Source organism: Juglans microcarpa x Juglans regia, chromosome 4S (genome assembly GCF_004785595.1).
Source record: "Juglans microcarpa x Juglans regia isolate MS1-56 chromosome 4S, Jm3101_v1.0, whole genome shotgun sequence".
NCBI lineage: Eukaryota > Viridiplantae > Streptophyta > Magnoliopsida > Fagales > Juglandaceae > Juglans > Juglans microcarpa x Juglans regia.
Genome location: NC_054601.1, coordinates 3,101,957 through 3,118,258, shown reverse-complemented (window position 1 = coordinate 3,118,258; position 16,302 = coordinate 3,101,957). Strand labels below are relative to the sequence as shown.

At 33.1% G+C, this 16,302-nt stretch overlaps 1 protein-coding gene across 1 annotated transcript; it reads left to right on the top strand.

The window, feature by feature from the left end:
• Positions 1–4,552: 4,552 nt before the first annotated feature.
• LOC121263209 lies at positions 4,553–5,140 on the top strand. The gene has a single exon (XM_041166043.1). It carries the CDS (start codon positions 4,741–4,743, stop codon positions 4,942–4,944), a length of 204 nt encoding a protein of 67 aa, XP_041021977.1. The 5' UTR covers positions 4,553–4,740; the 3' UTR covers positions 4,945–5,140.
• Positions 5,141–16,302: the final 11,162 nt, after the last annotated feature.

Here is a 16,302-nt window from a genome sequence, read left to right as displayed (position 1 = left end):
AAAACATTTACCAATATTGGATCAAGTAACTTGCATGCTTTAAAGTGAAAATTGTTTACTTGGCTAATTCAAAAGCAAGTTTTTTAATTGGTTTGGAGAGTACTCTTGTTGCCTTGAAATGGAAGTGGCTTGGTTGACGCTATAGAATATTGAACAACTTATTTTCATTTCTCCAGTTTGTTGGGCACTGGATGATCTAGAAAAATCAATAGGTTTAACATTATTTTGATGTTTAGTGTTGTTGCCTCTAGATTCCATTATCATTAGAATATGAGCAATTGAGAGACTACACATCTTCGTCAAGGAAGATCATAGTGATGAACAACATGGACCTTGCAAATCGGTCTCAAATTAAGGTGAATATTCTGCTTCACTTCTTTGTTTTTTGCTTATGTTTTTCTAGGAGAATAATGACCAAGTTTGAAGTAATTGGCCAGTTAAATCACAAATTAAATATAGAATATCTGAACTTTATCTAAAAGATTTTTTTTTTTTCTTTTATCTAGTATATACTATATGGAGAGGATGAAATTCAACCATATGCAGGGAGTTAGATGCCATCAAGACTGCTTTTAGAAGCAAGGAGAAGATGATGGAAGATATGAAGAAACAACTTGGGTTTCTGTAGAACTCTGTAGCCGACTGTTAATCCATGTTTCAATGTTTTAAGTGTTTATATATTCTTCTTGATGCCTTGTCTGGATTAGTCTGTGATGTAATTTACAATATCTCAATATAATGCTCCTACAATAGGTGGTTATCAATGGAAGTAAAGAGATTGTTGGCTAAGGCATATGTTGACATTGTCTTACTACACAATCAACTGGGATTGTTGTGATAAAACTTCAATTTAGGAGAAAAAACCTTCAGTTTTGTCTTGTGCTGATGTGAATTGTATAAAAAAAAAATTTTGTCAAATATTATTAAAATATATGAAGTGTATTTGCAAAATATTAAAAAAAAATTTGTCAAATATTATTAAAATATATAATATTATATTATTATTTTAATTTTAAGATGGCTAGTCCAATATAGACTCATCTAGTCAAAAGTTGATACTATAGCTAAAAGTTGAGATTCTATCCAAATTTTGGACTTGCTAGCCATTGCCAATGCTCTTAAATGTCAATTATTTTCGCCTGGGGATGGCAGAGTCGTTTCCATTCACACAGATATATGTGTGTATGGAAAACTCTAAATGCAGCAGACTTCATGTGCCGATCGCGCACCAAGATCCACGTCAGTTAGTAAAATGATGAGTTTTAATTAAATGAAACGTGGGTTGTGTTGCGCGCAGGAAGGGATAGAATTTAAATAAAGACGAATGGAATTTAGAAGGCTTTAATGAAACTACCATGGAAAACACTATAGATACAAAAGGGTCTCTCGTGCCTCTCCTGTCCTCCCCCTTTCCCTCTCCCTTTTCCAACCCCTGCCCACCCCCAGCTCGACCGAGAGAAGAGACGCCTCGCGGCACCATGCCGCGAGCCCAGTTGACTCACTGACGGTCACCATTTGGACCGTCGACTGTTTCTGGCTTAGCAACCATAACTCCCGTCCGCTGGGGTTGTGAATAGTGACCTTGTGCACACTACGTCGTGCGTAAGGAAACTACGCCATGCACGACAAAGTGCACCCAAACCAATTGACTCGTCGGCGGTCACCATTTGGACTGTTGGCAGTTTCTGGCTTCACAACCATGACCCCTGTCCATTGGGGTCATGAGCAGTGGCCCTGTGCACACCACTCCATGCACAAGGAAACCGCGCCATGCACGACAAGGGTGAAGGGCGACGTCAGCGAGTGGCGAGAAAGGTGATGGGTGCGACAGTGACGTCGGTGAGGGGCAAGGAAGGTTCAACAACAACTTTGGTGAGAGGCAAAGACGGCAACAACACGAGGAGAAGGGAAATGAGAATGAGGGAAAAGGTAAGGAGAGAATGAGAGAGGGAAGAGAAAAAAGATATAAAAAAAAAAAAAAAAAAGGAGACGTCGGGAAGAAAAGAAAAAAGAGAGAAAAAAAAATAACACGTGACACACTGCTATATTAACGTGAGAAATTCTTTTATATCTCTAACAACCCTATTTTTCCATTAGTTGGTTCAACAGCAAAACTGTTCTCAAGGGGTCAAAACTCAAAAGGCTGCATTTTTTTTTTTTTTGAAATTTCAGCATGCTTTACACTATTGAAACTGCGGCTAGAAACCTGACATCGTTGAGTTCTCAATTACAGAATGCATAGTACATACTCCGGCCCTCTCGTTCAACCCAATCCATATCCATTTTCTTTTTAAGAAACATGAAACAAATTAATAAATTACACGTGGTTATGATCCAGCCGGTCTTGAATAAAAGCATCGGAAATGAGAAGGAATATTCAATATATGGGCATGCATGCATGCATGCACGCACGTTCTGATGATTCCGACAACGTCGTTGTTTAAGATACGTGATCAATACGATGATCGGGGTCATGTAGGTTAAAAGTAGGAGTGTGTTAGTTTGTGCATGTCGGTGATTTCTAATGATCGTTCATTAATTTAGTCTATGATTCATTCGCCTTTTGAATAAAACATTATACATGGTTTTAAATTAAATAAAAATAATAAAAAAGATTGAATTCCAGAATTTTTCATTTTTATCAAATTACTCTAGATTCCAAAGATGCGAAGATGGGTTTTTGCAACAAGGTCCCCAATCTTGACAAGACGAGGCATGCAGTCTCTAACGTACATGCCGCCTAGCTCTTATGTGGCAGCATGGAAGGCCCTGGCCTTCTCCCTCTCATCGTGTTGGAGTTGCTTGCTCGTGGAAAATTAATTATTTTTCAAAGTTTTAAGATTGTAGTTTTTGTTTTTTGTTTTTTAGTTTTACACGTGGCCAAACAAATTAACTCATGTCAAATGATTATTGAAGTCAGTGACTTGGATTAAAATTAATTAGTCAAAGTTCACGGGTTAACATGTCCGAATTATTAATATCCCCAGTTAAGGAGCATCATTATGTCTGGAAACAATTAAAACTACATAAACTATATTTTTATAAGATAATAAATAAAAGATTACGAAATTCTGCTGCATGTAGTTTTCATCTGTGTAACCGTGGTTAATTAATTAATATATGCTAGTTATTAAAATATATATAGTTGAAATGCGAAGAAAAGATAGAGATCTAGAAGAAGATTATTTGTTTGTACTATAATTATGTTCCTAAACGAAAACTATATACTATAATTATTATTTATATTTTAGCAAGATTAATTGGGTTAATTTCCATAACAGGATTAAAAAAATATTGCAACGGTCACTTTAATGTGTGGGAGAAAGAAAGTAGGTATGGTTCTTAAATGTCAATTATTCCGGCCTGGGGATGGCAGAGCCGTTTCCATTCACGCAGACATATGTATGTATATATAGTTTGGTAATCTTTCTTTCTTTGAACGATCCCTGGAATTGCCGATTAAGCGTGTCAGCCAAACTATAAATAATAATAATAAGCACTAAAAAAATGCCCCAATAAGACTCATTTTCAAGAGATTCTTCTTCTCGGGATGGCAAGTGCAACACACAGGCGGCGGGCGCATGACCAAGAATAGATAGCACATCCATCCTATGACATAATAATAATACTTTGGTAGTCTATGGGCGTGCGCTGAAGCCGGGCATGGATAGCCGGGCATGGATAGAAAAAAGTATGACAAAGGCGCCCCATTGAATCTGGACCTTTTGTATCAGCAGGACTGGAAAAGCCCATCACGGAGCGGCAGCTACAATCTACATTCGGTGGGCCAAGATGACTACGACGTGGCCGTCGAGGTTTTGCCTTTTTTTTTTTCTTCCCTGAGGAGGCGTTAATATATAGACAGGATTAGTTTTGGGTCGTTCCCAGCTGTCGTATGCCAATATGCTATTAAACGTGCCGTAATTGCGTTCCTCTTCGTCGTTTTCAGCTTCTTTTTCTTTCTTTATTCAGTTCTTGCCTCTTGGCAACCAACCTACTCCATCACGTTTGCAATACCTTTTTTACTTCTAAAAAAAGATTTTAAAAAAAACACAACTACATTAAAAAAGAAAAAAAAAAAAACTTTGGATTGGCGAAGTTGAAAAAAAGTGCTATATATTAAACTCTGGTCTCCTTTTTATTTTGTTACGTAAAATATTTTAAAGAGTAGAATTAGATACAAATCTAAATTATACAAGTTTTCTACAATTAATTCTTTTGAAAAATAGTAGGTTCTATAGTATAAAATTTCTGACATGGTCCTTTTTTAGACTGTCTTAAGAGAGATTTAGATAGTAAATTAAGTTAAGATGAAATGAGATAAAAGTTAAATAAAATATTTTTTTTTTTAGATTTGAAAAAGTTGAATTGTTTATTTTATTTTATAAAAAAATTATAATAAAAAAATTAGATAAGATAAATTGAGAGTGTTTTTAAAACCATTTTTCTATTTTGTATATAGTTTAAAACGCCTTTAATACAAAATAAACTTTGCTGGGTAAGAAAATAAAGTGGAGAACTAGTCCGGGAATAGGATTATTCCGAACTAATCACAATACCCTCTCTATATATAGACCCCGCCACCATTACAGGGCTACACTTTTCCCAACCTCACTATCCAACTTCGCTTCTTAAATCTCAGATCCAAGGCAAGCAATTAGGAGGTCCCCCCATCTGGCCAACGCACCAAAGAAGGCTGAGAGTCACAGTACTGAAACAAAGAGAAGGCCGCCAAGGAAAATGTGGTTTCTGTTCGTGTGTGATGAGGAAGACAGGGAGTTGGGCACGCAGCAAGCTCCTGGATCATGCCCTTTCTGTGGAGGTAAAGTGCAAGCCATAGACATTGAGAGGCAGTGGAAGTTCTGTTTTCTTCCCATATGTTTCAAGATCAAGAGGAAGTACTTCTGTACTTTGTGTGCTAGGCGCTTGGAATTGTATTACTAAATAACTACTACTTCAGGAGCATATAATTATTTCTGGCGGTAAAACCAAGAAAAGGCTTTGCTGTTGTTGTTGTTGATGATGATGATAATTATGTCACGTCTGTTGCCAAGAAAATGGTTTTTTTTTTTTTTTTTGTGTATAGGATTTGTGTTTAAACTTGACTTAATTTAATTTCTTGCTTTTGTTGAAGGTTTGAGTGCTCTAATCAGATGCTTTAATCTGCCATATTTCTATGAAATGCAGATACAGATGCCCCTGGTTTTGGGGTCTGAGAGAAAAACAAAACCAGGTCTGAGAGAAAAACATGATTGATTGTCATGTCCTAAGGCGTTTATTTGCTTGCTCTCTCCAGCTCTCTCCACTGGATCTCTTGAGAGATTTTAACAAACTAAATATTAGAATTGAAGTGTGGAAAACACTAAATAATGATAAAATATCGTAATCTATCCAAGATCAGGAGTTTGTATATATAGATGCATTTTTGGCTGATGACTTGGGAACATTTTTTCTTCCTGTGATTTTGAAATAAGTGGAGGAAACCGAAGATCTCTGCCTCATTTCCGACACCTTCGAACGAGTGGTGCGTTGCAGACTTGCAGTGCCGCTCGTCTTTTCTCTCATCTTACATCCTTTTCATGACCACTCTCTCTTTCGACTTTTTTTTTTTTTTTTTTGCCCAAATTACTTATCAATAAAACTTGTTTGCCTAAATAATTTTCATTCTTTTTTTATATATAAAAATAATTCATAATACGGCATTCTTCTCTTATTCGGTATATTATTTATAATTGGATTAATGATTCTCTCCGTATTATTTATAGAATAATGATATACATAATATTTTTTACAATACATGATATTTCAATGATGATATTTTTATAAAAAAGTATTTAAAATAATATCCCTCATTTAAATAAGAAATTTACTGTAAAAACTATCTTGTGTTTTTCATTTTTCTTATTTATAATCAGATCGTATGATTCTAATCACCTATTTGTTAGAACACATGCCTCGAGGAAGGAAAAACAACAGTGATTTGACACGTAGATTGCATTAAATATAAGATTTCAGATCATAGGACCCACGACTGTCATGCCATGTGCAGCCTGGATCACGGAATCACCAAAGCTCTTTTCTTTCTTCATCAAGAAAACTGGGAACTCATCTTTCCCATTCTTGGTTAATTTTCAAACTTGCCCAAGAAAAGATAAAAAACAGGATAATTTTCAGAGTTTGGTATAGATCATCAAGGAATTAACAAGAAAATTAATGAATGAATTCGCTCGGTACACCACTAGTTTGATTGGAGAAAAGAAATTAGTAACATGTTGTGTAGAAAAATACATGTATGTAAATTCTCGTTCAGAAATATTTACAGTAATATTCGCTGATCATTATGCGACAAAAAACATACAAACATATAAAGGATCGATGTTTCCGAAGGATGATTAAATTAGGCGACATGTGCAAGACCAATTACCATGTGCCTAGCTAGCTCGGCTCGACAGCTTTTACGTTAATTAACATTATTCATTGTCCAGATGAAACTCACATGTTAAAAATGCGGTGCGATCGGAAATATATGATCAGTTTATATGTTTTTGTTGATATCATGTTGATGCATCGGGAAATTCAATAATTTATCGAAAAGCATTACATTAATTTGATACTCAAATACTGATTATCACCGTAAAAAATAAGAATTAACCCTTACCTTTTAAATTATTTATAGATTACATTAATTTCAATAATTTTATTATCAAGTCATTATGTAAAGTATACTATTTACATCACTTAAAGGGTAAAATTAAGATTTAAATTTTAAAATTAATCTTACAAATCAAATTATGTCACATAAACTGTATGTTAATCTTACAAATCAAATTATGTTACGTAAATTATACGTGGTGTAGATGACTCAGAATATCAATACTTTAAAAATCAGAAGGGATTGGTCCAAATGATGAAAGCCTATTCAATAACTCGTAGGCACAAACAATCATTTGGGATCATACCTCCTAATGAAAAGTCAGCGATTTAATCAGTTTTATATAGGAAAACTTCTGAGAGTATAGTATATAAGACTGAAATGTACTATGTAATAGAAGTACGGAAGAAATATGAATATTTTTTGCACGTGCTAACGTGGTACGCCACACATGTAAACGTAAGAATAAATTATAATATCATTCTATTTATTTTTTATCATTCTATTTATTTTTTATTTAGTTAGAACATACCAATTACCATGCACGGAGAAACAGAGAGAGATAGAGAGTAGGGCCAAACTCGTTACTCAGGACAGATGGCCGATGATGTACGTCTTGTCTTCACCTCTATTTGTTAATTTAGGTAGTGGGATCTCTCTTTCAATTTAATTACGAGGGGCACATGCAAACTTGTCTTTGCTGAAAATGGATCAAAACATTCAAAATAATATAATATGGACTGTAATTGAGTTACTATCATATTATTTCTTATTTATTACTCATAGTTTATTTCAAATTTTTTATTTTTTTATTATTTTTTTAAATATTTTTTTTAACATCTTTAATTATTAAAAAAAATTAAAAAATATCTAATTTTACTAATAGTTACTTCTTTAACCATTAAGTAAAATAAAAATTAATAAAAAAATCAAATATAAAATGAATAGTAAATAAATTTGAAGAGGATAGTAACCCTATATTAATTTTTCATATAATATTAGTGTGACTGTTACGTACATCTCCGTCAAGCGTTGAGATAATTAATTATTTCTGTTTTTCAGTCCCTCGTCTTATTTTTATTATAACTGTATTAATACGGTAATCTTGTATTCGGCAACTAGATCAATGGAAATATTTTAGTCACAACAAAATTTTATTAAATTAAGCCCATAAATTAATATGATTTGATATATTATGTGATACATTATATTATAAATTTATTTTTATCTCTTTGTAAATGTAACACTTCTCTTAAATTAAATATTCTTATAGTTTTTTTATTAAACTAAAAAGGACTCAAAGAAATCTGATACTCACCCTCTCTTATTATTAAAAATTCGAGATCTTTGTTATTTACAGAGTCGGTATTCGCATGCAGTACTGCTGATTGATGCCAAAATTGTCTGTTAACATATATATGTTTTGCTTGAACATTGCATTTTCGTGTCTGTTGTTATTCTTTCTCGTTGCATGTGCTACGTACGTACCTTAGTCTGGTCGGGTTCAAATGCCAACGATGCATCGATCCAGTACCGATGGAGGCTCGAACTCGAAGCGTTGGGGCCCCAAAAGCTAGGGACGTAGTACCCTTTCCGTTGAATTCTTGGTAGATCGAGTATGTTCCACGTATTTATGGTCAAAAATCACGACACAATAGTTTGAAAAAATGCACTTTCCTTTTATCTTCCTTTTATTTATTTTTTATTACCTACCTTATAATAAAGCTGTAATTGTACCACCTGCCTTGACACAAATGCTTCATAATTAATTTACAGTACTGCATAGGCTGTCACATGACGTACACTATTCTGTAAAATAATTCCAAGTACTGCATGGAGCTAGCCCTCGGTATCCCTGGCATAGCATAGATGGGAATGGGATAGCTCCCTTCGGAAAATCCACAGCACATATTCATATATCAATATTAGAATAGAGTAGTGTTACAGCTGAAAGAGATCTTACATAAATAAAATTATAAACTGACGTAATGGGGATTTTCTCGGTCCTTTCTTTTTGCCGTCTTGCATGTAGAAATGGGATTATTTATTTAAATTTATAAATAAGAGTGATTATAAGAGCATTTGGGCTATTGTCAAGTCTAAATTTTGATTAAAATTTGAGATTTTGGTTAAATTCAAAACTTTTGTAGAAAGTAATCCATATTGGACTAGTAAAATAATAATATTATATTATTTTTTAATAATATTTTTTTATATTTTGTAAAAAAATCTATATATTAATTAATAATTTAATTTTTTCTTAAAAGTATTGTTTCCCAATCATGGAGGATTATGGTGCTTACGGGTTTGTTGGGAATAATTATAGTGTAAAATAATAGTTTAAAGATGAATAATGACCAATCAAATCTGGAGAAAAATATAAATTTCCTGTAGCTCAAAAGTGGAGCTTTGAATGTTTTTCTAGTTGAATGCAAACTACTTAAGCAAATTTTGACTAGCCATTGGCATTTGACTACGCCCTCTAACTTATTTATAAATCACTTATAAATAAGTTATAAATGAATAATAAATAAATAAATTATGGGAATGAAATAAATTTTTTCTAATGACAAAAAAAAGGGTCCATTTTGTCGACCTAGATTATATTCATCAAGAATCATACCATTTAGCTTTGTTTGGAACTTAAATTCATCTCAACTCATCATTACAACTTTTTTAAATCCCAACACAAAATATAATAAACAATTTAATTTTTTCAAATTTTAAAATCATAATAATATTAAAAAATAATATTCTAACAATATTTTATTATCTCAACTCAACTCAACTCAACATCCAAACGCAGCCTTAGCCATTAATCCATTGGCGGGTAGATTATATTATATGTTTGCATGTAGGGAGATATTTGTGAGTCTCGTTTATTTTCACAATTTATTTTATCTCATCTAATCATTACAATCTTTCTAAATTTTTACTCAAAATAAAATAAACAATTCAATTTTTTTAAATTTTAAAATAATAATAATATTAAAAAATAATATTTTAATAATATTTTATTTAATTTTTAATTTTAAACTTAATTTAACTCACTATAGAAAAAAAAACATGAACACCCTTCCTAACTTGTTTTTCCGCTGGCAAAACAACATTGCCAATTTGCCAGAAGCTACCGGAAGTAGCTAGGCGGCGGGAAGACTTACGACCTAATTTAGCTTTTATTAACGTACGTACATTTCCACCATTACAACTAATCATGTACGTGGCAACAAAACCATGCACGCACATGCATGATCTTGCTGGACAATACGGTTTTTTTAGTTTAAAACGGATAATGGAATTCATCATTTAAAAAAAAATTCATCATTTTATGGCCACAACTTGCGCGCTTGAAGTGGTTGTGAAAAACAATATCAAAACGCGCGTACAGCTTTTCATTTTTAAATTATATATCCAAAGCTCATCAGAATCGATCAGTGCGTGCCTGCCCATGCAGCCTCGCATCTGATGATCTGCAATCGTATGCATGAACAATAATTGCATCTTATCTTCTTTCATTATATTTATATTTATCTTCTCAAAAGTCTTTTAACGAATCAATTGTCAGGACATCGATCGCTAGAATTAATGTATACATTAAAATTCTTTTCTGGGATTCGACTGGTTGTTATAAAGTCCCTCGAATTATATTTGATTGTTTATTTTCTTGTCGATTCTTTTCGAGGCAGGCACGCTTGATTTCTTTGGTTTATGTCGGGGTTTGCATTATATTTTTTTATTAAATTGTGATATATATAGATGATGAGTAGAAGATTAATATAATAAATTTAAATAAAAATAAAAAAATTATAAAAATATATAATTTGTAATATGTGAAGATGTGAATAGCAAACCTATAAAATCCTCAATCCGAAAAACAATAGTGTTTTTTGTTCCAGCATTTTGGTTTTCATTTTTGTCCCTATGTATTTCTCATTTTACGCCTTCGTCCCTCAGCTTTCTTCACCGCCACAGTTACTTCACTGCCGTAGTACTTATCTGCAAGTTTCTCTCTCTCTCTCTGTCTCTCTCTCTCTGTCGAAAGGGCTAAAATCAGATTTGTGTTTTGTAAATTTCTCCCTCCCTCCCTCCCTCCCTCTCTCTCTGTCTCACCTTCACACCCACCGAAAAGGCTAAATCAAAACCGCAAAACCCATCATTTATTCCTCTACTGTAGGGCTCTCGGTATGTTTCTCTGCTGATGAGGACGATGACCTTCGCTGTGTGCTTTATTGTTTTGTTTTGTTTTGTTTTTCTTTGATTGGGAATATAATTACTTTCTGGATTCTGATTTCGGCTGGCTTCTTGATACGTTCCTTTTTAAGTCATGATTTCGGCTGCCCTAGTTTTTGTGTCGTGGCCGGCATCCCTATTTAATTAGAGCATTTTCATTGTATTAGTTAAAGTTAAAGTATATTTTTTATTAATATAAGATAAATATAGTTTTTAACTATTCCATTCACATAAGTCTTTATATTGGAATAACTATTTTTTCATTATATGACAATAAAATAATAAAAGATGAATTTGACTTTGGCTATTCACATTAAATCTCTACATTGGATTATGAAATTATTTTTAAAAATATTTAATAATTTCAAAAATATTTTAATTTTTTTAATTATGAAATTATTTTATTTTATCATATTTTACTATTCATAATATTATATATTAATTAGTAATCATATTCTAATTAAATTATAGGTTAAAAATAGAAACTAGAAAGACATTAATGGAGACCTCGGGAGAGAGAAACAAATGATATAAAATGGATTTGATGAATGAACAGTGTCTTTCAAATTTAGAAATTACTTTAAAAGTTACTGTAGCTATATTCTAAATATTTGGAATATAACTATTCCAATGTGATACATTTTATGGTTTAATAACTAAATTCTCATTGGATTTAGCTTTTAGCTAATCCAATGAGAGTGCTCTTAGAGCATTGTCAATGGACTAACCATTATCAAGTCTAAAATTTGACTAGAATCTTAACTTTAGTTATAATATTAACTTTTGACTAATTGAGTCTACATTAGACTAGTTATCTTAAAGTAAAAATAATAATATAATATTATATATTTTAATATTATTTTACAATTTTTTTTTATATTTTACAAATAAATTTCATATATTAATTAATAATTTATATTTTACTTAAAATTATTGTTTCCTCAACCTATTTTTAATGTAATGTACCTAAAATTGTAAGTGTAATCAGCAGCAAACTAGTTTTGCACCATGATGCAGAGCATTGGATATCATCTCTACATCATAGCCTTGTAGTTTTGCATCATTTGCAGAAGCTGCAAATTAGAAACAACCAAAATATCCCAACTACACGATTATCCAAATTGGGAATGTTCTCTACAATAAAAAGACAAGTCAAGCAACTACATGCGGTAGCCATCACTTTCATCAGCATCCTAAAAGCAATATATGAGTTCCAAACAGTCACCAAGGTGCCCAAACAATAACTAAAGCTGTCATAACATAAAAAATGCACCTAAAAATCTTTCCATAGTCCCCATTACATCAACATCCAATGAAACTTATAGTTCAATAAACCAAGTGAAGAATCACTGCCACTACAGAGTATGTAGGGAAGGTGTCTTCCTAAGTTCACGAGGGCAATTAAAATTAATATAGATACAGGCAGAAGCATTAGCAAAGGAGTGAAGCGCAATTTTCTAACAGAAAAAAAAAAAAAACATACTCATATGCTGCCTTTGTTTTCAATGATTACTTCTTTCATCAACCATCTAATTGCACACTTGACATAGTCCCATTCAAGTCCAGCAACACAGTCCCATTCAAGTCTAACAACACAGTTCACTATTCAAGTCCAATAACACACATCACCAACAGTCTATATAAATACCTCTTTACATACCAAAAGAGTCAGAAAAATTACCAAAACAGTCCACAAATTACCAACAGAGATAATATCCACAGTCCACGCATTTAGTTGCTACCCAGCCACATATTTATCTAACCCACATGTGGCTGGACAGTTACTAAATTCTCAAAAAATTTAGTTATATAAATATTAGAAGTTAGATATCTACATAATAAGGTGTCGAAGGAGAGTTAGATCTACTTCCGGAATGGGACTTCGATTCCTCAAAAATTGCTAGTTGAATATTACGGAAATATTCTTGTTGCACGGAATTCATGCCACAGAGATCTAGCATCATCATCTTGCCTTCAAATTTCTTCTTCTTTAGTTCAAATACTTTCTCGCTTTTTTGATTTGCCTTCAAAGCAACATTTCTTCGCTCTTCCATGGTCGTGGCTCTATCCTCGGTCATTTTAGCTAAGGAAATGCTAATCTCAGACTCTTTGCCTTCCATTTACTTCCGCTTCCTTTCCCTTTCTTTCTCAGCTTTTTTGCTTAGAGGTCTCTCAGTAAAAACCTCTATGTTCTCCTCCATCGTGTCAATAACAACTTCACCTTGTGGCCTTCTCCTCGTCCCAAGGGTGGAGATGTGTTGCTGCCATTTTGGTTGGTGTCTCAGAAGATACCAACAGTGCTTCATTGTGAAGTTACTCTTTTCCATCTCTTTGTACAAAATTTTAGCCTTCTCAATCTACAAATCCATAGGAATATTGTTAATTCATAAATTAGTCCTGCATAATTGCGATAATTAAAGGAAAATATTACATACCTTGTCTTCCTCCGTTTCACTACTCGGATGCAATGACTCTACTTGTGCTAAAAATGCACCAAACTTATTTGTGCATTTCTGAATCGAGAACCACCGATTCATCAAAGAGACTACAGAACGATTCACATTGTTTGATTTTTTATATTCATGATAAAATTCTGAAATTCTGTCCTACATTTGAGTGGACTTTTGATCAGTACCCTTTATTGTATCGATATTAATGTTGAGCCAAGCTGAGACGAGGAGGTTATCCTCCTCTGAAGTGAAAGATGCACCCTTTTGAACTTTTTTTGGAGGATACCTCTTTTCACCGTCATTGAATGTTGCTTGGAGCACAACATTAGAATGTTGCGTTGGGGTGCTATTACAACCCTCTCCTCCACTTTGTAATAGAGTGGTGAAGAATGGGTCATCATCAATTTGTGTGTCCATCCTTAAAAAATATTACATTTTCAAGGAGTAAAAAAAGTTTAAAAATTTTCAAGTCCCACAAAGTAGCAAATCATGTTACCACAAATTAAACAAATGTTGCCAATATATAGATGTTATATATGCAGAAAAACAGAGTTAGAAATAAAAGCCATTTGCTGATCTAGTATGCAAAGAAACATGTAGAAAAAAAGCAAAGAAAAAGAGCAAAGAAATATGCAGAAAAATAGCAAAGAAAAACAACAAAGAAACCAATTGTATTTCCATCTTCACTGGAATTTCATTGGAAGGAAAGGTTATCAAGATGGTGGATTACTAATCACAGGAAAGATAATGCATCTCCACTTGCTTCCAGAACTCCCTTACTAATTATATGGGAAATATTGTTATCTAGTAATGAGCACTGCTTTAATGAAAATAAGCCAGTATTTTCTACAGTTATTCATAAGATTACAATCTGGTTTTTCTAAAGTAATGCATTTGTTAAGCCATCACAGCTTAGGAGATTACTTCAAAATTTTCCTTGAGGACTTTGGGCTTAAATTCCATTCAAGTTAGGAGTAAAGACCTGTTTTAGTTTGTGGGGGTATTCTTCATTCTAACAATGGTGCTTTTATTTTTGGTTTTTCTCTCCATTTTGGGATAGTAACACCTTCACAGAGTTGATGGCTTTGAAACAAGGGTTGTTATATTGGGTACAAGTAGGATTTCCTGATGTAGAAACTAAGGTCATGTCATCTTTAAAAGGACAATTAATGAATAAAATTCTATATAGTCTAGCTAATATCTTTATAAGAGAGTAGTATAACTCAAACTTGGGTTGACACATACGTACGTCTGAGTTATACATAGCTAGGTAGGTACGTATCATATTATATAAGATAGATATTAAGATGTTGTTGCCTAATTAGTACAGGTAAGCCTTTGAAAGTCGAAAGCTTCAAGATTTTATTTATATCTCCCATGATATGAGACATCTTCCCGCTCTTTGTTCAAGAATTTAAGACTTAGCTAATTTAACACTACGGTTTGCCCCCACCCAGGTTATTTATACTTGATGTGTTATAGTCCATTGGTTCCTGCATTCAGCTTCCCCTCCATGGCAGTATTATAACTTATGGGATGATATTCTTTCATTTCAACTAGTGTTACCATTTTCTATTCAACATACATATAGAGAAGGTAATTTGAAAAATGTTCATAAACTTAACTATCTTTCATTCAAGCCTGAAAAATGTTCATAATATTTCTGAATATTAAACCAAAAAACAGAAATAAAAAACTTTAGTATGGAATTTGCAAAAGAGTTCCTATACTTAACAAGCATAAAAAAAAAAGGTGAAAATAGAATAGATAAATGGGTGAACAAGGGAACGGTGGGACATACCTATAGGGCCTGCTTGTATGACCTGTATAAGAATCAAATAAGAACCATAATAAGACAATTTCATAAACTTAGATATGAAAGCCTAGTCTGTGCATGGAGCATGGAGAAGAAAAAGAAAAGAAAGCCAATTACAATCGATCCAACACAATTTGATACTTGTGCTTTATTGTTCTCATATGAGGACAATGAAACCTTTAGTATCAAATATGGCAGATGGTTTTCATTATGAACTGATGTAGTTTCAATGCATATGCAAAAAATACTATATTATTTTTTTATCAGATTAACATTAAGAGTATTCAAATGATATAAGAGATGAACATTCTCCTATATAAAGGGGTTAAAACGTTGATTGATTAAGTGGTGCCATATGCGTCAATATAAAGGAGTCTAATCTGAGCCATGGATATTTATGACTTCATCTCCCTATTAGATTACAAGCTGTCTAAACCCCTATACATGCGGTTATCCACTCTCATAATTACATTTAGCTTCATCTCTTCTAAGCAAATGGTGCTAAGAGCACATAATGCTGGCACTCCTTCTCTACAGGAACTATTGCTTCCAAAACAATGAGTTTCCCCAGGTAGTAGACAAAGCTTGATAATGTTGATCTGAACTACATACAAATTAAAAAAAGCCTGAGAAACTGATTTGAGAGTTTCCATTATCTATTGTTAAATTCTTCACAGAAGCTTTTTGCGAACATCAAAACCATGTTCTCTTTTCCAGTATAAAGAAAAAAATACTGGAAAAGACAACTAAGAAAGGGGAACAACAATTTAAATTAATATCCTCCTGTTTTCACTTCCAGAAAATCAACAATTACTTTGATCACTTTTCTCAACCTCCATTGTTGGAAAAGAGAAAAAAATAACGAAAACAGATCCATAAAATTCTCAGGGTCTGTAGAGTCAGATTCCCTAAATCAACCTCACAAAAATATAATTTCTTAAATCAATCGCACAAAGTTCATACCGTGGGGATATTCTGAATATTCTTGAGCCAAGCCGAGAGAGAGAGACGAAATCGCACAGCCGACGGGAAGCAGCAAGGAAAGGGACTCCAGAATTTTTGGACCCAGGAACGTAGAGACAATCGATCGAAGAAGATTGAGGAAGAGAGAAAACGGAGATAAGAGGGACAGGAGCGATGGCCTTCTGTGAAAC